Source organism: Lynx rufus, unplaced genomic scaffold, assembly GCF_022079265.1.
Source record: "Lynx rufus isolate CCGP_SWC_20201006 ecotype Redwood Valley unplaced genomic scaffold, mLynRuf1.p SCAF_10, whole genome shotgun sequence".
Classification (NCBI taxonomy): domain Eukaryota; kingdom Metazoa; phylum Chordata; class Mammalia; order Carnivora; family Felidae; genus Lynx; species Lynx rufus.
In genome coordinates this window covers 28,493,803-28,515,251 of record NW_025814824.1, presented here as the reverse complement: position 1 = coordinate 28,515,251, position 21,449 = coordinate 28,493,803, and the positions used below count along the sequence as shown (strand labels likewise).

General features: G+C 42.3%; 1 protein-coding gene and 1 pseudogene across 4 annotated transcripts; both read left to right on the top strand.

The window, feature by feature from the left end:
- The first annotated feature begins 10,627 nt into the window (after nucleotides 1–10,627).
- On the top strand, nucleotides 10,628–14,129 carry LOC124525380 (procathepsin L). 4 transcript variants are annotated; one of them, XM_047097765.1, is made up of 8 exons: nucleotides 10,628–10,753; nucleotides 10,792–10,794; nucleotides 11,055–11,174; nucleotides 11,346–11,492; nucleotides 11,900–12,124; nucleotides 12,585–12,747; nucleotides 13,424–13,541; nucleotides 14,030–14,129. In XM_047097765.1, the coding sequence occupies exons 1-8, from the start codon at nucleotides 10,628–10,630 to the stop codon at nucleotides 14,127–14,129; spliced, it is 1,002 nt and encodes a 333-aa protein (XP_046953721.1). The 4 variants fall into 4 exon arrangements, with proteins under 4 accessions (XP_046953721.1, XP_046953735.1, XP_046953728.1 ...); XM_047097779.1 differs by lacking the exon at nucleotides 10,792–10,794 and having other exon boundaries at nucleotides 11,346–11,480; XM_047097772.1 differs by lacking the exon at nucleotides 10,792–10,794.
- Nucleotides 14,130–16,785: 2,656 nt separating this feature from the next.
- The window catches only part of LOC124524184 (tyrosine-protein phosphatase non-receptor type 2-like), a 31,325-nt pseudogene continuing 26,661 nt past the window's right edge, over nucleotides 16,786–21,449 (top strand).

Below are 21,449 nucleotides of genomic sequence, written 5' to 3'. Positions count from 1 at the left end.
TTTGGAGTCAGATTCAAAAAAATCATCACCGACACCTATGTCAAAGAGCTTGCTGCCTCTGCTTTCTTCTGGAAGTTTTATGCTCTTAGGTCTTACATTCGAGTTAGATTTTTTTAATGGTATAAGAAAGTGGTTCAATTTCATTCTTCTGGTGTGGTGGCCCAGTTTTCCCAACAGCATTTATGAGGAGATTATTCTTTCCCCATTGTATATTCTCACCTTCTTTGTTGTAAATTAATTGGCCATATATTCATGGGTTTATTTCTAGGCTTTCTATTCTGTTCCATTGATCTGTGTCTATTTTTATGCCAACAAAAGGGACATGGGATTTCTCTATATTATTTTTACAAGTGCATGTGACTCTATAATTATCTCAAAAGAAAAAGTTTAATGAAAGAAAAAGCTTCTCTGTATGTTGGGAAAGCTAAGGAGCAGTTGCTGTGTTGAACAAAGGCTATTTCTTAGGCACCAGCATCCATTTCCTCTTGTCCTGGTAGGAGCAATGCAATCTCTTCTCTTCTCTTCTCTTCTCTTCTCTTCTCTTCTCTTCTCTTCTCTTCTCCTCTCCTCTCCTCTCCTCTCCTCTCCTCTCCTCTCCTCTCCTCTTCTTTCTTCTTCTAATTTCTTTTTGAGAAATCATTATATGATTTCTCCATTATAAGCAGTCTTGCTGGGGCTATAATCAAGGTGGCATGCCTTTCTCTAGACGCAGATGGGATATTAACAGATGTTGTCTTCCAGATCTTGAATCTTGAGCAGAGTTATGCAGGATGGAAGAAACAGTGTGAATCTATTCATTCCAACAGCTGAGCCCCAACAACGCTGCTGAATATTTCCTGCAACTCAGATGCCATTGTTGCCCTGGATTCTGGTTGTTTTGGTCCTGACATCTGTTTTTCTAGCCTGAGGTCAATTCTGTGAACATCCCAATATCTCTTCCCAAATGCCTTTTAGAAGAAGTTCAATTGGTTCGGCTTACCTTTCATGTGGTCTTCAAGGAGATCTCACAACCACTTGAGCTGTTACTCAGGTTTCACTCAGCACTAACTCAAACTCAAAGATTTTTTGTTCTTTGCATACACTAAATTAGAATACCCCCCACCACCCTCCAAATTTAGATTATTGGGAAAGGGAGCAAGTGTTCAGAGGCTCTCTCACAGAGAAGTTACTATGGAAACAAATGCAGTGATATATTTTAACTATTTAACAATACTTAGCATATCATAAGTGTTGACGAATGCTACCAAGGTGGTGATGATAATGATGATTGTAGAATATCTGAATTAAAAGTTGCAAGTAACTTGTTCTTGTTGCTGATAAAGTGAAACCAAAGTGAAGTGGTTATTTTAGTAAGTCAATGATACACTTGTAATTTTCTGGTCATTGGAATGCAGGTAGTAACAATTAATGAAAAACCAGCTGCTATGACTTTACACCAGTCAAAATACATTTCCTGCCCATATCTTACCGAGGTTGGGGGGAAGTTGCCTGCTAAAGTCACAAATGCTCACTGTGAATATCTTTTTCAGTTACTGTTAAATTGTCTGGAAGTGATATTTTCCCCCTATTAATGGATCATTCTGGTGCTACTAGAAAGATGTGAAATATTTGGAAACTATAATGGATGTGATATAAAATAATAGTGTGAATTCTTAAAGGCCTTGTAATTTCCAATAATTTGGAATAGTGAACTGGACAACTACCCTCAATAAATGGTTGGCTAGACTAATACATTTTTTCCCAAGATGCATAAACATATTGTAAATCTTTGAAAGCAAGCACTATTGCAGAGTTTTTATTTTCTATAGAATGATTTAGAGCATATAGCTTAGTAGAGATGAGGTCCCTCATAGCAGAGCAGAAAAACAAACTTTTCAAACAGAAAAGTCAAATACAGAAGAAAAAACAGCTTTCCCTCTGAAGGAAAGTCAGTTCCCGTGTCTCCCCCTCTTCTGCTCTTTCCCAGCAGGTGCACACATCTTAGTTTCCCTGGGAGATGTTCTTTTTTTCTTTTTTTTTTTTTTAAATTTTAACATTCATTTATTATTGAGAGACAGAGCATGAACAGGGGAGGGGCAGAGAGAGAGGGAGACACAGAATCCAAAGCAGGCTCCAGGCTCTGAGCTGGCAGCACAAAGCCCAATGCAGGGCTTGAACCCACAAACTGCGAGATCATGACCTGAGCCAAAGTCAGACACGCAACTGACTGAGCAACCCAGGCATCCCTCCCTGGGAAATGTTCTAATGCTCTACTTTAGAAACACAGACTAAGGATCTGGAGGACATTTTTATTGTTTTACAAATAAATGTGAAATCAGTAACTAATTGTTCTCTTGCAGCTTTAAAGATGAAAGAATGGTATTTAAATCCTGTGTCAGCTGAGTATTTTAGAATAATTTACAGAAGAAGAGAGTAAGGCCTGGATGGGTGGACAGACTTCCCAGGAGCTCACCCTGAGTTTGGACCACTGGGTCTGCTGACAGCTGCCCTGTGGCTTCTGGTGAACCCAGGCTGCAGGCACTGGTGACCGGAGAGGCTGGAGGTCAGGCTTTCCTTTCCCAACTGCTTTTCCGAGGGAGGCTTACTGTCACCTCTTATTTCTACCACATCAACAAGCACAGTAATCTTACTTGGGGCATAGCTCTAAGGCCAATAGAAAGATCTTGGCTACTTTTTTATAGTTTTTTTTCTTTTCATAGAAAAGGTGGGAATCTGCTCAATATCCTGATAGAGATTTCTATTTTTTACAATGTAACTTTCCTTTTTTGCCCTGATCTCACGAATTTTATGGTAATGCAGTTTCTATTGAGGTAGAATTTAACACAGATTAAAATTAACATATCTTGGGGCGCCTGGGTGGCGCAGTCGGTTAAGCGTCCGACTTCAGCCAGGTCACGATCTCGCGGTCCGTGAGTTCGAGCCCCGCGTCGGGCTCTGGGCTGATGGCTCAGAGCCTGGAGCCTGTTTCCGACTCTGTGTCTCCCTCTCTCTCTGCCCCTCCCCCGTTCATGCTCTGTCTCTCTCTGTCCCAAAAATAAATAAACGTTGAAAAAAAAAATTTTAAAATTAACATATCTTAAGTGAATTGCCTGGTCAATCTTGACCAGTATCTACACCCATGTAACTATCCCCAGGATCACAATATAGAAATCTCCATCCTTCTAGAAAGTTCTCTCGTGCCCCTTTCCAGTCAATATTTCCCTTGCAGGTAACTGTTGTTCTGATATCTATCACCATAGATTGGTTTTGCCTGCTCAAACTTCATATACTATGTTCTTTTCATATGTGCCTTCTTTTACTTGACATAGTATTTTTGAGATTCATGTTTGCTGCTGCACATAGAGATACTTTGTTCTTTTTAAATTGTTTAGTATTAATATACTACCATGTGTTTACCCACTCTCCTTGGATGGACACCTCTCCATGTGTTTCCAGTTGGAAGTTATTATGAGTAAAGCTTCTGTGAACATTCTCACTTGGGCAGATCCTAACACTGGAATTGTTGAGCCGGTGGGCAGGTGTATAATTACCCTTATAAGAAGCTGATGAGCCCCTGTCCAGAGTGGTTTACCTTTTACACTCACTAGTAATGTCTGAGAGTTCCTGTGGTTCTGAAACTGTGCCCCATAGTGTTTATAAAGTTAAAACTGTCACCTGCAGGCACCCACTCACCCTCATTCTTCACAGGCATGTTAATCTTTTATAGGCAAACAACAGAAAGAGCTTTAGCTGGCCTAGACCACTTTGGGCTTGATCAATGGCAGACTCATATCTGTGTGGATGGACCTTGGGGTGTCCAGCAGTTACCTCTGCCTCATTATAATGTTAAAATATCCACCCAAGCTTCATTAACATAACATGTATAGGTATTTTAAGTACATCTGTGCAACCATCTGCCTGCCTTTACATGGAAAACAAAACTCCCTTTTCTGAATGCTCATCCTAACCCTACATAAAAGAAACCCTTTTATCCCCACCTAGGGACTCATGGCTTCACAAAAAGACTTCCTGTGATCTCCGTATTTGATGCAAACACAGTTTTCTTTGTGGTAACAACTCCACTTGTAATTCACTAGGGAGCAAACTCATGTTATTTCAGTTACAGTCCCACATCTCCACCCACACTTAGTATTGCACCCTTGTCAATTTCATCCATTCTGCTGGGTATGAAATGTCATCTCCTTGTAATCTCATCATTTTTAAGGAAACTTGAGCCACCTAAGCACCTTCAAATGACCTCCTAAATTCAAATAGTCAAGAAAAGCTACCTGTAATTTACAATAGAACATTATCTCTAGCATGATGGGTAAAACAGAAGACAATGAATTTTATTTTAGGTTCTGTGAGTGTAGTCCTAAGACATGTATGAGTAATATATCATTGCGGAAGCCAAATTTAAGAATATTACTACCTGTATCTTGGCTTGTAACATATAAGCTTGCTCACCACTATACTTTATGGTTCATTTCACCAATCTTGTGACCTGGCTCGTGGAAAGTAAAAAGTAAGTAGGAATTGCCTGTGTATGAAATTCTTGAATAACTGTCTTCTGAAATAAGCAAGGCCTCTGGAAAGATTTTGTCTTTGACCTCTTAAATAACAATTCAACCAAGTAAATTGGAAGATCTATATTGGCTTTATTAAATGATTCATGAATTGGGCAGCATTCCACCTAGCAAATAGAGGGAAATTCCACTGAACTAAGCAAAAGAAACATTTTAAAAGGCAGAGAGAAGATATTAAAAAAAAGAAATAAAAAAAGAAACAATCAACAAAATTAAAAGACAATCTACTGAATAGGAGAAGACATTTGTAAATGACATATCCAATAAAACGTTAATATCCAAAATGTAAAAAGAACTGATAAACTTAGCACCTAGAAACCCAAATAATCCAATTAAAAAAGGGGGGCTGGGGAGAAGGGAAGAAGACACAAAGAGACATTTTTCCAAAAAGGACATTCAGATTGCCAACAGACACATGAAAAGATGCTTAACATCAGTCATCATGGAGGAAATGCAAATCAAAACTACAATGAGATATCACTTCACACTTGTCATAATGGCTAAAATAAAAAATACAAAAAATGATAAGCATTGATGAAGATGTGAAGAAAAAGGAAGTCTAGTGCATGCACTGTTGGTGGGAATACAAACTGGTATAGCCACTGTGAAAAATAGTATGGAGGTTCCTCAAAAAATTTAAAATAAAACTGCCATATGACCAAGTGACTGCACTACTCGGTATTTACCCAAAGCGTACAAAAACACTAATTCAAAAGGATATATTCACCTCTGTGTTTATTGCAGCATTATTTACAGTAGCCAAATTATGGAAGCAGCCCAAGTGTCAGTTGGTAGATGAATACATCAAGAAGAGGTGACGTGTAGGTATGCATTGCCATTCTGGGAGGCTGAGAGTGAGTCTCTGAGCACATAGAGTTCATCTTGTCTGAGTTTCACTCAGCTTCTTGAATATATAGACACAGACCTTACACCTTCTGTTTTAAAATTACTGCCATAAAATAGGTACAAAATTTACTAGTTATAAACGCTGGATCTGGGTTTGGGTTTTTTAGTGGATGGAATAAGTTAAGGTTATTGGTCTAGATGGCTAAAGCTATTTTTTGAAAAAAATTTGTGGAGAAGAAACTTAAAATTGTATTTCTATTTGGAGGGTCAAATTTTCATTGGCCTTTCCTCCTTGTTTTTACTTGAGAAGAAATATCTTCTTGGAATTTTTATCTTAAAGAGATGGGCCATAAGGAGTTCCTGGAGAAGACCAGGCTGAAAGCTAAGTATTTACATTTGTAAAGGCACTGGGAAAAAAATACAAACACTTTCTAGAAGGACGTTTCTTCTTTACAGTACTTATAAGCCTTTTAAAATAAATAAGGAAGGTGTTGGGATTGGTAAAAAGGATTGGTGGTCTTTGAATTGTTTTTGAAAGCACACCTCTGGTCCTGTAAAGCCTGGGTTCATAAAAGAAGTATAATGGAACTAAAGAGTGTTTGTCCGCCTAATGCACTGCAAGCCAGTAAAGAAACGAACACCCAGCTGTTGCAGTGAAGAAAGATAGGCTATTTATTGGTGTGTTGTCACCCAGGAGAGCAGGGAGCTAATGCTCAAGGTCTCAAATTGTCCCCTGGTTTACAAATGAGGATTTTTAAGGGCAAGAATTATAGCCAGGGTCTCCGGGTGGAGTGGCATTCAAGGACTGTTGGAGAATGAAGTCACATTCTTAAGATGCTGTCTTCTATCCTTTGCTTACCTGTCTGATCGGGAGGGGTCTGTTCTACTTCAAAGACTGTAACTCTGCAAAACGTCTCTATTGTACGTCAGTGAGTTAATAAAATGTAGTGTACTGGGGCAATATGTCCTGTGATCTTATCGATAGTATTTTGTTACCTTACGTGATTGTGGAAGTGTTCTCTATTTATAACTACAATTATTTTAAACAACACATAGCTAAAATTCTGCCACAGTGATCAATAGTGACTTACGTGTAGCTTAACAAATCTGCCTTCTGTTCCATTCTCTGCTAGTATTTTTCCCAGTTTCACAGGGACAGCAGTGTTTAGTTTCTCAAACAATTGGTTGTTGCCTAAATAATATCAAAGGACTGACACACCCATCTGCCTGTAGAAAGCCTTCTTTTTCCTCTGAGTGCATTTTGCTTAAGGGAGAAGCTGAAAAACAAAAATCTATCAGACTCTGAATACCAGCTTTTAATTGGGCCAGATTTCTGATTATAAAGCTATTAAATTAAAAATAAATATTTTGTTGGGTTTTAGCCAAAACACAGTAAAGATTTCTGATTGTATTAAATGATTTCATGGAGCCAAGAGGTATCCTTAAAGAGGGTGTAAAAGATACTATTTTTACAAAATCTAGACCCACTCCCAAAGACGGCCAAAGAGAGAGCTGAGGCAAGTGGAAAGCCAAACCATGTTCTTAGGATGTAAAACAAAAGGAACAATAAGGAAATAGTTTTTCCCAGGAAAGAAGGATTCATAGCCAATAGGTCTGGAGTTGGAAAGGAAGGGATGATGTGAATTTTTATTTCCTTCTCTCACCTGGGCTCAGGGGGAATCTATTTAAGAATAAAACAAATAAACAAACAAATGAAAACTCTTGAGGACCCTGGCTGTGTTTATGAAATGTTTTACTGTGGGCCTTAGTTCAGTCTTTGACCAAGGATGAAAGGCTTCTCAGAAGGACCACCTGTAACCTCAGGTGGTGTCCTGTAAAAAAGGTGGGTGTCTCTTCAGGTGGAAAGGCACCTGGGATGGGAAAATGGCAGACACAGAGTTCAGGGAAAGGAGGGCTAAGGAGGTGGAGGACATAAGTCAGTTTTACAGTCTTTGGTCTTAAGCACCTCTCGTGTTTCTAATTGTTTGGTAGCCTTTTGTAGTGAATCTTTCACTGGAACTATTTTATAATCTTGAAGCCTTTTGGAGGCTTCTGCATATGAATTAAAGTAGGCACCCCACTCTGTTTATTTAGATTGGGATGCCTGACTTTCATGTACACTTCTTAAATGAACAATCTGGCCTAACTGGAAGGTTCCTCATGGTGGCCACTGTAATTCTAGGTTATTTTTAAGAATTTTTTTCCATTTTGTTAGATATCTATTGCTATCTACTGATATCTAGAAAGCTATATATCTTGCTGATATAACTTCTGGGACCATAGTTTTTAGGCACAAAATAAGCAGGTGTGCTGGAAGCTAGCACACCTGACTCTTTAGAATTGAAGGATCCCTTCAATTTGGCTTTCTCAGAGGGGAACTAATACCTAAGAGGGAAGTGCCACAGGACTGGGGATAGTGTGTGTTTTACAGGGTATTTTTATTGCATGGAAGTTTTCTTGAGCTGGAGGGTGGCCTAGTGTCCATCTAACCTATTCTATGACCAACTTATTCTATCATGGCAGACTTCTTGAGGTGGCCAGAGCTCTAGCAGCCTTTAAATGCTAGACCCTTGCCTACCAATATTTGTGGCTTTTTGGCCTCCAAGATCTTGCTAGCAATAGCCTTTATTTACACAAACAGGACAAACATGTTCCTTCATATATCAGCAGCACTGTGTCCCGTCACTAGGAAGGCCCTATGAGCACCACCATCCATTCCCTTGGGAACCTCTTGGTGAGGAATGTGGCATGAAAGGCAGGGGTTGCCTCAGGGAGACCCTTCTGTCAGCTCAGTGGAAGTCCTGGCAAACACACCAGCACCACTGGGCTCCTGGCATAACCATCTGCAGCTCAAGCTGGCCTGACCTGTAATGGATGGTTAATGGGATCAGGAGCTTCAAGGCAAAGTTAGAGACAAACAGAATGGACCTTTGACCCAGAGGAACTTACCCATAGTGTTAGGAAAGAAGGAAGACCTTGAAACCATGCCTCGTATTTCTCCTTGTCCTGAATGCTGCTAGAAGTTTACTCCAGAGCTTGTTCTTGCCACCAAATCTGTTAAACTGTACAATTCAGCCAAGTAAACTTGAAGAAGTAATTGGCTTTATTAGACAACCCATGAATCAGGCAGTATCCCATCTGGCAAGTAGAAGGGAACTCAGCTGAGCTAAACCAAAGAAAGATTTTAAAAGACAGGGCAGGGGAGTCTGGCTGGCTCAGTCAGTAGAGTATGCCACTCTTGATCTCGAGGTTGTGAGTTCGAGCCCACGTTGGGTGCAGAGATTACTTAAGAATAAAATCTTAAAAATAAATAAGAAGCAGGGGAATAGCCAAAAGAGAAGAAGGAATTTATTAGCAAGGAATGCATTGTTTGGACAAGGTAGCTCTGCTAATGAGAGCAGAAAGGCTCTCAGTAAATTCCCCAGTGTAGACCAGGAAATTGACTCTTTCAGGGTTTCCTTGCTAGGGGTTGAACCTGCAGTTGGGTTAGGTATTAAGTCTTGGTTTCCTGACTTGGGCCCTTAACCTAAGTGACACCATTTTGGGCCTGTGGATTTCTGTTCAACAGCCTTCACAAGGAAGCAGTATTAAATTAGCCCTACTGTTGCAGGGCCTGAGGGGCCCACACGGAGAGAGCTGCAGAATGGCCATGCTGGCCCAACCCTGACTCCAGGTGGTGTTCAGAATCCCTTTGACAATGGCTGTCCGGGAGCATAGAAGTCCTGAAGATGTGTGAGGAAGGTCACTAGGGTGTATCATTGACATAGGTCCAGAGAAGTAGGTGGTGTAGACCTATGGAAGCGTGTTTCTAAGGAGAGCAAAACCGGTCGTCAGACAGCAAATTCATGGTTTCCTGATAAACGCTGTTTTGCTAATTTTTCTTAAAGTTCTTAAATCTCAAGAAACCAGGTTGGATACTGAAGAGGTAAATGTAGTTTCTAGATTCTACTTTTCCTCCATTTCTTTAAACCATTTCCCCCCCTAATAAATAATACGTTACTGTTGGTTTGGAGAAAGGTTTGAGAGGGAAGAAGAATTCTTGACAGTCAGAGGTAGGACAGGAGCATTACAAAATGCCATGCCTTCCCTGGACACCCCTCCTGTCTGCCCCTTTTTCGTCCAAGGATTTGAGCCTTGTCCAATTGCGTCCTGAGTTTTCATTTCCAGTCCACTCCAGAGTCTTCCCAAACTCAGAGCATCCCTTCCTGTAACAGTGATAACACATCCGAAAGTGGGCATTAGCCACTTCGTCTACCTGCCCCACATTTGCCTGGAGTAAACAGGAACCACTAGACTAGATTATCCTGTTCTCAGTCCTCTGGGAGATTTTTACCAAAAATTCGGTGACTAAAGGACATGCAGGGTGACGCTGAAAACCCATTTAGGCTTCCTTATGAACTACTTTTCGTGAGCCACTAGCCAGCTCATGGATTCAGGGTAATTAGTTCATTCGGGTCCCCAGGCAGGCGCCATACACCACCACTGCGCCCTCCCTCCTCAGTCCTGTTCCTGGTCCCCCAGCTCTCCTGGCCAGGATACCACTGAGACGGTTAAGACCTCCCCAGGCAGGTCAAGCATGAACCCAGCCACGTAGCAAGACTGAAGTCCCAGAGCACGGAGGTCCCGCCCACATATCGGCTCAACCAATCGCGGTGGGAGCAGGTGGTGGGGGCGGGGCCCTCCAGGCAGAGTCCCAGGCCTTAAATGCACCTAGGATGCACTCTTCTCCCTGGGGAGAGTGGGAAGCCCCCGGAACCCACACCTGTGACTGCACCTGCACAGTTGCACCTGTCACAGGTGATTTTCCAGCGCAAGACCTGAGCAGGGGGTCGGGAGGGACACTCTCGGAACCAGCGCGGCCTCCAGCCTTGGGAGTCGGGAGTTTGGGGCTCCCAGGAAGCTCTATCTGCAGGTCTGGCCCCTCCAGCCGCGGCCCCCTGATCCCCGCCGGTTTTGCTGCGGGGCCCTCCCCCCTCCCTCCCTGCCCTGAGATCCAAGTCCCCCGGAAGAAGCGGAGGTCGCAGGGCAGTGTCCCGCACATCCCACATCCTCAGACTTCCTCCTTCCACAGCTCTGTGGAAATACTCGGGAGGATAAATTCAATGTTTTTACTTCACCGGGGTGGCTTTTACATCTCAGAAAAAAGGAGGTTGGTTTTTCAGACAGCTTGGCCTGATCAGATACTCATTTCTTTTCCCTTCCCAGGTTTTTGAAACATGCATCCTTTACTCTTCCTGGCTGGCCTTTGCTTGGGGGTAGCCTCAGCTGCTCCACAGCTCTATCAGAGCTTAGATGCACGATGGTCCCAGTGGAAGGCAACACATGGGAAACTATATGGCATGGTTGGTAACATCTAAACTGCCCAGTGAAAGTTGCAGAGAATGTTCCACGCTGGTGGGAGTTCATAACACAGAGTAGCTTGAGTCTGCTCTTACCAGCTCTTACCAAGGCAGTAAGCAGGGCACCTTGACTGTACACAACGTGGGCATATGTCCTGCTGTGTGGTTGCTGGAGAACAGCTCACAGAAGCATCAGGCCACCCCTGGCTGTGGTTTCTCCTCCTTGCTGGGAGCACATCCACTTGGTGCAGGTGATTTGCTTTCAAATAGAAGTCAAGATGATAAGATACTTGTTTTTCTGCAGGATGAAGTATGGAGGAGAGCAGTGTGGGAGAGGAATATGAAAATGATTGAACAGCACAATCGGGAACACAGTCAAGGGAAACACACCTTCACAATGGCAATGAATGCCTTTGGTGACATGGTGAGTGTGGCATGGATTGCTGAATGTTATGTGTGTCATCCTCACAATATCATTTATTTATTTATTTATTTGTTTGTTTGTTTGTTTATTTTTTGTTTTTTTTTATTTTCCTCACAGTACTTATAAAAAAAATCTCATGCTTGTCAACATTCTATTTCCTTTTCCTTGAAGACCAATGAAGAATTCAGGCAGGTGATGAATGGCCTTAAAATCCAGAAGCGCAAGAAGTGGAAAGTGTTCCAAGCACCTTTCTTTGTTGAGATCCCCTCATCTGTGGACTGGAGAGAGAAAGGCTATGTAACTCCTGTGAAGGATCAGGTGTGACAATATTCAGCAGGTCCCTCTCAAGAATAGAAGACAGGGGCACCTGGGTGGCTTGGTTGGTTAAGCGTCCAACTTCGACTGAGATCATGATCTCGTGGTTTGTGAGTTTGAGGCCCACAATGGGGCTGACAGATCAGAGCCTGGAGTTTGCTTCAGATTCTATGTCTCCCTCTTTCTCTGCCCCTCCCCTGCTTGTACTCTGTCTCTGTCTCTCTCGCTCTCAAAAATTAAATACAACATTAAAAAAAAAAGAATAGAAGACAAAAGGAATTAGTGTCCTTGCTATGGATGTTGAGGAAGAATATGCAGTTTGTTGTTTTAGGAAGTTTTAGATCTATGGGCAGTTGTCAAACTCTTACTATTTATTTTGTAGACTAAGAGCTTTTCAATTTTGTTTTCAGGGTTATTGTCTTTGTTGTTGGGCTTTTAGTGCAACTGGTGCCCTTGAAGGACAGATGTTCCGGAAAACTGGCAAACTTGTTTCACTGAGTGAGCAGAACCTGGTGGACTGCTCTCAGACTGAAGGCAATGAGGGCTACAGTGGCGGCCTAATTGATGATGCTTTCCAGTATGTTAAGGACAACGGCGGCCTGGACTCAGAGGAATCCTATCCATATCATGCACAGGTAAAGAGAGCTTCTTGTCTTGTTATCCAAGTTGAACAGGTTCAAAGACAACAGCTACCATATTTATATTCACATTTTAGATTGTAGACTTTGTATCTGCAGACTGTCAGAACTGTCATTAAAATTTATTAATCCGGCATAGTTCTCTGCCTTGATGGTTACCATATAGTTGCTCCTACTTCTATGTTATGTGGAGGTAAGTACAGTATACCATTCTGTATACTGGTATGGATTTCTCCAGATTGAAAAATTTCTTATGGACAAGGAGACGGAGAGTGTGTCATTGAATAGACACCTGCTGATTTTTCAATTTCAAAACAACCAATAAATAGCATTTCAGCTCCTGGGGTGCATTATAACAAATTTGTCTTGAATTCAGTAAGTTTCAAACTGTTTTGAACTCATGTTCCCCAGGAGGTGGATGGTAGTAATCAAGTCTCTTCCCCTTTACCTTTGAAAGGGAGACTCCTGCAAATACAGGCCTGAGAACTCTGTTGCCAATGTCACTGACTACTGGGACGTCCCTAGTAAGGAGAATGAACTTATGATCACATTGGCAGCTGTGGGGCCCATCTCTGCTGCTATAGATGCAAGCCTGGATACCTTCCGCTTCTATAAAGAAGGTAAGCATTTGTTCATATGGAAATTTAGGTAGAAAAATGGTACCATGACGTACCATATAATTGACTAGTAGGTATTTAGAATACAATGTAGAATTTTGAGTGTGTTGATTAACATGGATGTTCATTCTGTACATGTAGTATTTGTGCCTGTTGTTTCTGTGTGACATTACTTGAATCATATCTTCATGATTTTAAGCTTGTCATAAATATATTTAAATGGCTACAGAATTTGATTTGGTATAGCTCAATTTACGTTTTTTTAATTATCAGACCTTTCGAAATTTCTAAGGAATTGTATTAATATAATTGAAACTAGAAAAAAAAAAAACCTCTTGGCTCACATAATTTTGTATTTTGTGCTGTATCCCCAGGCTGACATCCTAAAAGTAGAATGACAAGGCATCAATAAGCGGTCATTTATGCTTCTTGGCAAGTTATTTGGAAAAGAGTTTGTGCCAACTTGTATTTCTGGTGGCATTAGATGAGGGCCTAAATCTCTAGCATATTAAAAAATCTTGTTTTTAAAATCTCTCTGGATTTATGTTATTTCAATATTTAATGTAATTTATGTAATATGTAATTTAAATATTCATTAAATATTTAATGAAGTTTGATATGCCTACCAGCATGTTTGATAAGCCACATGTCACCCCAGCATTGAATTTTACTTTTCCAGGCATTTATTATGATCCAAGCTGTAGCAGTGAAGACGTGGATCACGGTGTTCTGGTGGTTGGCTATGGTGCTGACGGAACAGAGACAGAGAACAAAAAATACTGGATTATCAAAAACAGGTATAAAAAGCCAAAAATACTTATCTTTGAAATTGAAAAGGGAATCCTTTTTGGAATTAGTGTCTGGATGCAGGTCCTCAAACCCTTGAGCATGCTGCTGAAGTCGCAGAAGTCTTTACCGCACGTGGGGGGAACACAGACATATTCATTGGATGATACTAATAAGGTACTGTCTCAAGTTTGCTAAGGTCCTTGCTATAGTTTTGGTACCACTGCATTTCTAAACTTGAAAATTTTCTTATTTCTGAAATACATCTTGCCCTGAGAGTTTCTTTTTCCTGTCTCTCATTTTGCAGTTTCGTGAAAGGTTGGGGGAATAGCTTTCTGTGCAGGTTTGGAACGTAAACCATGAACAAGAACAGCCTCTCCTGATACTTTCTGAATCTGTCTTGGCCTCTGGTGCACTGCTCAGTATCAAGTCCCATTGTTAATAAAGACAAATGTATTTGATTTATTTGAATGAAATGGCAAATGCTGTCTTCTTTCAGCTGGGGTACAGACTGGGGCATGGATGGCTACATAAAGATGGCCAAAGACCGGGACAACCATTGTGGAATCGCCTCTTTGGCCAGCTTTCCTACCGTGTGAGATGATGGTGGGAAGAAGACCTTGATTGGCAACAAGACATCCAGAAAATGAATTTTAAAGCTGACCACACTTTATTATGTGGGATAAAACACTTGAACCTTTGAGGATACAAGTTGTGATTTGATTCTGGAGTATTTTATACTGGTAAAATGTTACTACTTTGCTTATTACTGCCGTAAACAGCTTTGTATGATTGACTCGTCTAATATGTTGAAATTTTATTGTTTTAAAAGGATGTATGAAGTTTTACCTTTTAAAATAAAGCAATTAAAATTTTTCTTTATTTATTTTTGAGAGAGAGAGAAAGAGAGAGTGAGCAAGGGTGGGGGAGGGGCAGAGAGAGAGGGAGACACAAAACGGAAGCAGGTGTTAGCACAGAGCCTGACAAGGGGCTCGAACTCACGAACTTTAGGATCATGACCGGAGCTGAAGTCAGACACTTGAGTAGTAGTGAGGAGGCGGGGGGGGGGGGGGGGGGGGGAGGGGGAGGGAAGGGAGCCAAGTGATGGACATCTTATCATTTCTTCTTTTTTCTTTTCCTTTGAATAAATGTCACCTTTTGAGGCAAAATTAAAAATAAAGTGGTAGTGGGGAAGTTTCTAATAACTTTTTGTAAAGTCAAAAATGTGATTGGGCTCTAGGGATATAACTGAACGTGCCAGGGGTCCATTAGGGGAAAGGCTGGGTGGCCTCTGGCTCTTACAGTTGTAAATATGCACATCTCATGTCAGCTGCTCTGTCACTGTTTGACTCAACCCTTAAATGGGACAAAATGTGACCAATGATCTATAAAGACAAAGGTACACTATTTTAATAAGGAAAAAACTTCACATTTTAGAAAAGTAAATACACACATAGGATTTCCAAAATAAAAAAGTGCACTAGATATCATGGTCATTTGACCTTAGATGGTTACAACCCAGCTAAGTTACAGGACGGATGTCATAGAGTCAGTTTTGGGTACATTGTCCCCACTTGCTAGTGAAGACTACGTCAGTACTTTGCAGGTGAGGAAAGACCGAACACAGCGGATTGCCAGGAATTTGTGTTGTGGGTCCACAAGGATTGAGGGTAAGCCCCTAGACATAAGGGGTGGATTCAGAAATAATGCTGGGGTTTCAGAGGTGGCAGAAAGGTGACGGCATCCAAAGTGATCATCTGAGGTTGAATTTACCTAACCTCAGAATTTATTAAAAGAAGACAAATTGCTTACAGTCTGCAGGCTAAAGAAGCACATAGTTTGATTTGCTCTCTGAGTGTTCAAAAGTGTCAAGTTCCCACTCAGGAAGTATAAGGAGAAGGTGGAAGTTAAGAGACCCCGTAAGCCCTCAGGAGTGCGTGAGGTGGAGGACGGTCTCAAGCCTACAAGTCCCCCTGTTTCTTGATTCCTCTCTCTCTCTCTCTCTCTCTCTGTCTCACTCCCTCCCTGTATCTCTTTTTTTCCTTTGTTTAGTTTCTTAAATTCCACATAAGAGTGAAATCATATGGTCTTTCTCTGGCTGACTTATTTTGCTTAGCATAATAGTCTCTAGCTCCATCTATGTGGTTGCAAATGGCAAGATTTCATTCTTTTTTGTGCCTGAATAATATTCCATTGTATATATACCACATCTTCTTTACTCATTCGTCTGTCGATAGACACTTGGGGTGCTTCTTTAATTTGACCACTGTACATAATGCTGCTATAAACACAGGGGTGCATGTATCCCTTTGAATTGGTGTTTTTGTATTCTTGGGGTAAATACTCAGTTGTGTGATTGCTGGATTTAACTTTTTGAGTAACATTCACAGTGGCTGCACCACTTTACATTCCCACCAACAATGCACGAGGATTCCTTTTTTCCCACATCCTCTCCAACACTTGTTGTTTCTTGTGTTTTTGATTTTAGCCATTCTGACAGGTGTGAGGTGATACCTCATTGTAGTTTTGACTTGCATTTCATTAATGATCAGTGATGTTGAGCATCTTTTCATGTGTCTGTTGGCCATCTGGATGTCTTCTTTGGAGAAAGGTCTGTTCATGTCTTCTGCCCGTTTTTTAAGTGGATAATTTGTTTTTTGGGTGTTGAGTTGTATCAGTTCTGTACATATTTTAGATATTAACCCTTTATTGGATATGTCATTTATAAATGTCTTCTCCCAGAGAGACAATGGATCTTTGAAGAACTGAAAAAAATCAGGAAAATTTAACTCCCGGAGATTCAATCAGTAGGTAATTCTGAACAGGATTTGGACTGGGTGCGAAATTAGGAATAAGTAACAGGGTTGTTTATACAGCCTTCTGGGCTCTGAATCCCCTTCTCTGGTGACCAGAACGTCTCTGTCTCCTGGCACAGGGAGGGCGCCTGCCACAGGGAGAGTTCTTTCCTGCTTTCAGGGGAATGGGGGAGGGTCTGAGTGTCTTAAGTAATTTTTATTTATAATAATCAAAATGCCAAAGTGGCACATTTCTGGCAGCTGCCCTTGGCCCCTACACCTTCACGGCGTGACCCTGGAAAAGCCCCTCCAACATGAAGGGCCGGCCTGGCTGTTCCTGCATCAGCAGCCGCTAGATGACAGCCGGGCTGTAGAACCCGGAGGGATGTCAGGGGAAGTGAGCCTCAAAGTGGAATGCCTTCCTTGAAGGATACAACGACGACGTTTCCAGTTGCGCAAGATGAGAAACGTTCTGGAGACGGCTGGTGGTGGTGGTGCACAGCAATGCCCACGTACCGGCTGCCTCTGGGCCGCGCAGGTACATATGACTAAAATGAACAATCTTATTTCATGCTTCTTTTACCACAGTTTTTAAAAAATGAAGTCAAAAAAGATAAAGCTGAAACCTAAAAGTATCCGGGAATATTTTAGCTTGCGGAGGAATATGCAAGGTTGCCAGTTGTGTTTAGAGAATACAGCAAAGCAGGGCCCCCAAAGAAGGGGATGGGGATAGAAAAAATGATAGATTGCTGTTTTGGAAGAACTTGGTATTTCAGAAACAACCTTTAAAGTGGTTCTGTAGGAAAAGAAGGTAAGAATTTTGTTTGGCCTCTTTATCTTTTGTTTGCTGTGAATCTCCCCCCCCCCCCCCCCGTTTGAATGCATACACGGGATAAAGGCCATAAGGACTTTGGATTCTTGAGGACTTAATCAGGCCCAATTGCTTATGAGGTTGTCTGATTCATGGTCCCTAGACATTTGCTGAGCACCTATCATGGGCACCAGCCCCGGGCTCATGACAGGGGCACAAGGTGGATGACAATGTACCTGCTCACAGAGCCAGTCATGGGGCTCAACTCCACAGCTGCCTGAAAAACTGGCCCTGGGGGGTTATTTTCAGGGATTGGAGCTGTATTTTGGGTAGCCACCTGAAAGCAAGATCAGACTTGATCTTTGCAGCCAAAGGTCATGTGCTGCTGCGAGGCTGGGCCCTCAATCCCCTGAGGCCTGGGACTCAGCAGCTTCCAGACACAGGCCAGGACAGGGACGGGAGCACAGTCCTGGATGAATACCCTGGAGGAGGGAGAGGGAGGAGCCCCTAAAAGGGGATTTTAAGGAATGGTGAGGCCCCTGTCATGGGCACCTCTGGAAATGTGTGTGGCAGGAGCAGGAAATGAACCAGGGGACAGCTGCTAATCTCCCCAAACCCCAGCCTCAGTTGCTTGCTGATCATTACTGTTGCTCACAGGGCCAAGTCTTTGCTCCTAAGGAATGAAGAAGACTGTGAGCGTAGGGAGGAGGGGCAGGAAAGAATTTCCACAAGTTTCTAGAGCAGAGTTTCCCCACAGATGGGGCTCTGATGTGCCCTGCCTCTGGGGACTGATGTTTGGTGAGGGGGCCTGGCCGGGTGCCCAAGGCTGTGACTCCAGCCTGCAGGGCTCCTGTCAGGGGCACAGAGAAGGGCCTAAGGCCACCTCTGGGTAGATGATGTTCCTTGTCCTCCTGAAATCACAGAATTTACAACTGAAAGAGACTTACAGATGGTTTGCTTCAACTCAGTCTTGGGATCTGGAGACAAAGGGTTTAAGAGATTTAGACAAAATTGTGCCATCAATTACTAACAACTCAGACTAAGTGTCAGGCCATCTTCCCACACCTGGGGGCCTGCTATTCTCCTGTGCTAAGTATTTATATGGTAATGTAGTGTGTGTGTGTGTGTTGAGTGTACACTTATATGTGAATACTGTGAAAGTGTGTATGCATACGTGTGCATTTGTCTATAAATGTGTGTGCATGTGTGTGTTGTGTGTGTGTGTATTTTGTGTCTGTGTTTCATGAGTCAAGGGTTTTCCTGGCTCTAAAGACCTGTTCTCATGGCCAAGAGCTGTGACCCTCACTGATTTATCCATGAGTGCCCATTTCCCACAGTCAGGGTGACTAATAGAACACCCCGAGAACTTTTTCTAAAAATATATGAATTTGTTAATTAACTGTTGACACACTTTATAATGCTTTTTTGCTACATTATCTTACCATATAACAGCTTTTATAATGTGAAGTTTTAGTAGGAATGGAAAGAAAATTCAATCTTCCTACCATGATGAAAGACAAAAATGATTAGTCAATATTATAGTTGTTGATATTTTTGAAAACCTCCAGCTTCAAAACTCACTATTGGTAATACTGTAAGAATTTTGAAGATTTTTTTCAAATCTGGAAAACTTCTATCAAGTTAGATATTTTTTTCATATGTAAGCTTTAGAATCTTCAGACATGTGAAGATTTCTCATCTAGTGACCTATTTTGAGTGTTCATTGATTGTTGACTCTCATTAACCACTCTTATGGGGGTTTGCGTCCTTCATCTGGTTTGAGGGGCTGAGATCCTTTGCGGGCTCCCCTTGCTGGGGATGCATTTTCACTAGTGCTCTGGGCTCTTCTCCATATGAGACTCCCTTGCCACCTGGCTGAGGTCCCCGTTTCTCCAGCCTCCTCATGTCTCTGCACCTGGGAGCCTGCCATCCAGCTGGGCCCTGCCTGCACTCCCATTGGGAAATGACTGCAAGACTTTATTGGTCAACAGGGGCAGTGAATAGTGAGGACCCCACGAAAGACCCTTCCGTATAGAGAACACACAGTCCTAGGACAAACATGCAAAACTGGTTATCTTCTAGAATGTTCCGATTGTTTCTCTAGGTGACATCTAACTTACGCCCCATAAACTGGACAAAGTGCACTTACAACTTGATTAGGTGTCATTCATCATTTTGGCAAAATGCTGTCCTGAAGATAAATACAAATAAATTTTACTACCTCAATTCCCAAAGTGTGTAGTTTGAGTCTGTTTTCCAATGAAGATGAGCTTCTCATTTACTGACTCTGGAACCCTGAGCAGCTCTCCTGTGTGTCAGAGGTTCCCATACTTTGGGATTTTCATGGAATAGTAAAATTTCATGGAGAACATGGAGACTGAGACTTCGTTTTGCAAAGTAAGACTGCTTACAAAGAGCAACGGGTACCAGGGTGTGTGGAGGGCTCAGTCGGTTAAGTGTCTGACTCGATTTCAGCTCAGGTCTTGATCTCAAGGTTTCTGCAATTGAATCCCGTGTCCAGCTCTGTGTCGGGCTCTGTGCTGACAGTGCAGAGCCTGCTTGGGATTCTCTGTTTCCTTTTCTCTCTGCCCCTCCCCTGCTCCCTCTCTCTCTCTCTCTCTTTCAATATAAATAAATAAACATTTAAAAAAAAAGAAGAGCAACAATTCCTATTTCTTTTGTCATCACAAAGCATGTTTAATTTTAATTACTTAAAGTAATTAATTTTAGTTAATTATTTAATTATTTATAATGTCACTTTAAAAAAGACGAATAGATTGAAAAAATGAGGAAAGTTAGAGTCTGGGAATACTTGGCTATTTCTTTAAATTGAATAATTTAATCGTGGGCGAAAAAATAATCCAGTGGCTCTTATTTCTGTTTTCTAGATTTGTGACCAGTTTGTTCTGGGCAGTGTGGTTTTAAACTTCATTGTTAGGCTTTTTCCAGAAAAAGCGGTGTATAGAAGTACAAAGAAAGCCCCACAGGCCCATTCCCATGGAATATTTAGAGGCCATGTGGGTTCCATCACCTGATGCTATAAAACTCACCTCCTGTCCCACAGGCTGGACCTCCCTTTGGGAAGCACAGTGATTCTGGCTGCTCTTGAAACACGCTCACAGATCTCAGCGTTAGCAGGAAACCTGGAGTCATGCACATGTCAGACCACGGCCCTGTCATGAAACACAGGGGTCAGTGCGTCTCTGTTCCATAGACACGGGGATGGAGAATGGGAAGAACAGGTTTTAATCCCTGAGTATCCTGACACTTGCCGTCTAAACTTCCCATCCCTGTCCTTCCTTCCACATTACATAGAAGCCTGGAATCCTCATCCGTGATAGCCACGTAAACATTTGTTAACACAGTTATCATGCTGCTTGCTGACATCTTTCATTTCCTGAAGACGAGCACAGTGGGAGACAAAACGATTGTGAGTCGGGATGGCCTAGGTCCCACCCAGCTTCTCCTGAGCTTCTGGCATTTGGAAGGATGGTTTGTCCTTCCATAAAGCCTGGCTTTTTATTGAAAGGCAAGAGCTCAAAGCCTAAATATTTGACTCTTATTTTCATCTCTCCTTTACTACACGTCCCAAGGCAATGGATGCTTCTGGTGAATCAAGGGTGGGTTGCATAAAATAAAGTCAATAAAAATGAACACAAGCCTTCCAAAAATGTTACCCTCATCACAGTTGAAATTGGAGGGCTGGGAGGAAAGGGGAGTGGGGAGTTAGTGTTTCATGGGGGCAGAGTTCAGTTTGAGATGAGGAATGTTCTGGAAATGGATGGTGGTGAGGGTTGCAACAATGTGGCTGCACTAAATGAAAATGGTTAAAAGGGGTCAATTTTGTTATGCGTATTTCATCACAGTAAAAAGCAATTCAACTTGCTTCCCAGTGAGCAGGTGAGTGTGGGAAGTGGTTTCCCTCTCTCCTGGAAAAAGAACAAGCAACAAGTTGGGCACGATGGTGGCATGTGGTCTCAGGAGGGCAGTGCTGACCTCCTGGGGTCCAGCTCCCTGGTGCAGTCCTGTGAGTGTGACCAGCCAGCTGGGACCTTCTGCTGCCTCACCTGTCTGGATCACAAGCTCTGAGCAAGCAGGGGTGCAGCAGGCTGTGTATCTTCCCTGCAACAGCATATTTCCTGTCCGGCCCCTGGAAATGCATGTGTGGTGTGTAGATTGCCCTATGGTGCCTGGAAAGGCTGCTGTGGGCCCACATTTCACCTGTGTTCAACCCAAGCCCTGTGTGGCTGGGGCGGGATCTTCTCCTGTACAGGTGATTATAGGCACCAAGCCTGACGTTTCTAGTAACACCA

Coding starts and splice junctions, on each gene's coding strand:
- LOC124525380 (XM_047097765.1), top strand. CDS start 10,628: ATGCATCCTTTACTCTTCCTGGCTGGCCTTTGCTTGGGGGTAGCCTCA. Junction 12,125..12,584: donor CCTATCCATATCATGCACAG/GTAAAGAGAGCT, acceptor TACCTTTGAAAG/GGAGACTCCTGCAAATACAG. Junction 12,748..13,423: donor CTTCCGCTTCTATAAAGAAG/GTAAGCATTTGT, acceptor TTACTTTTCCAG/GCATTTATTATGATCCAAGC.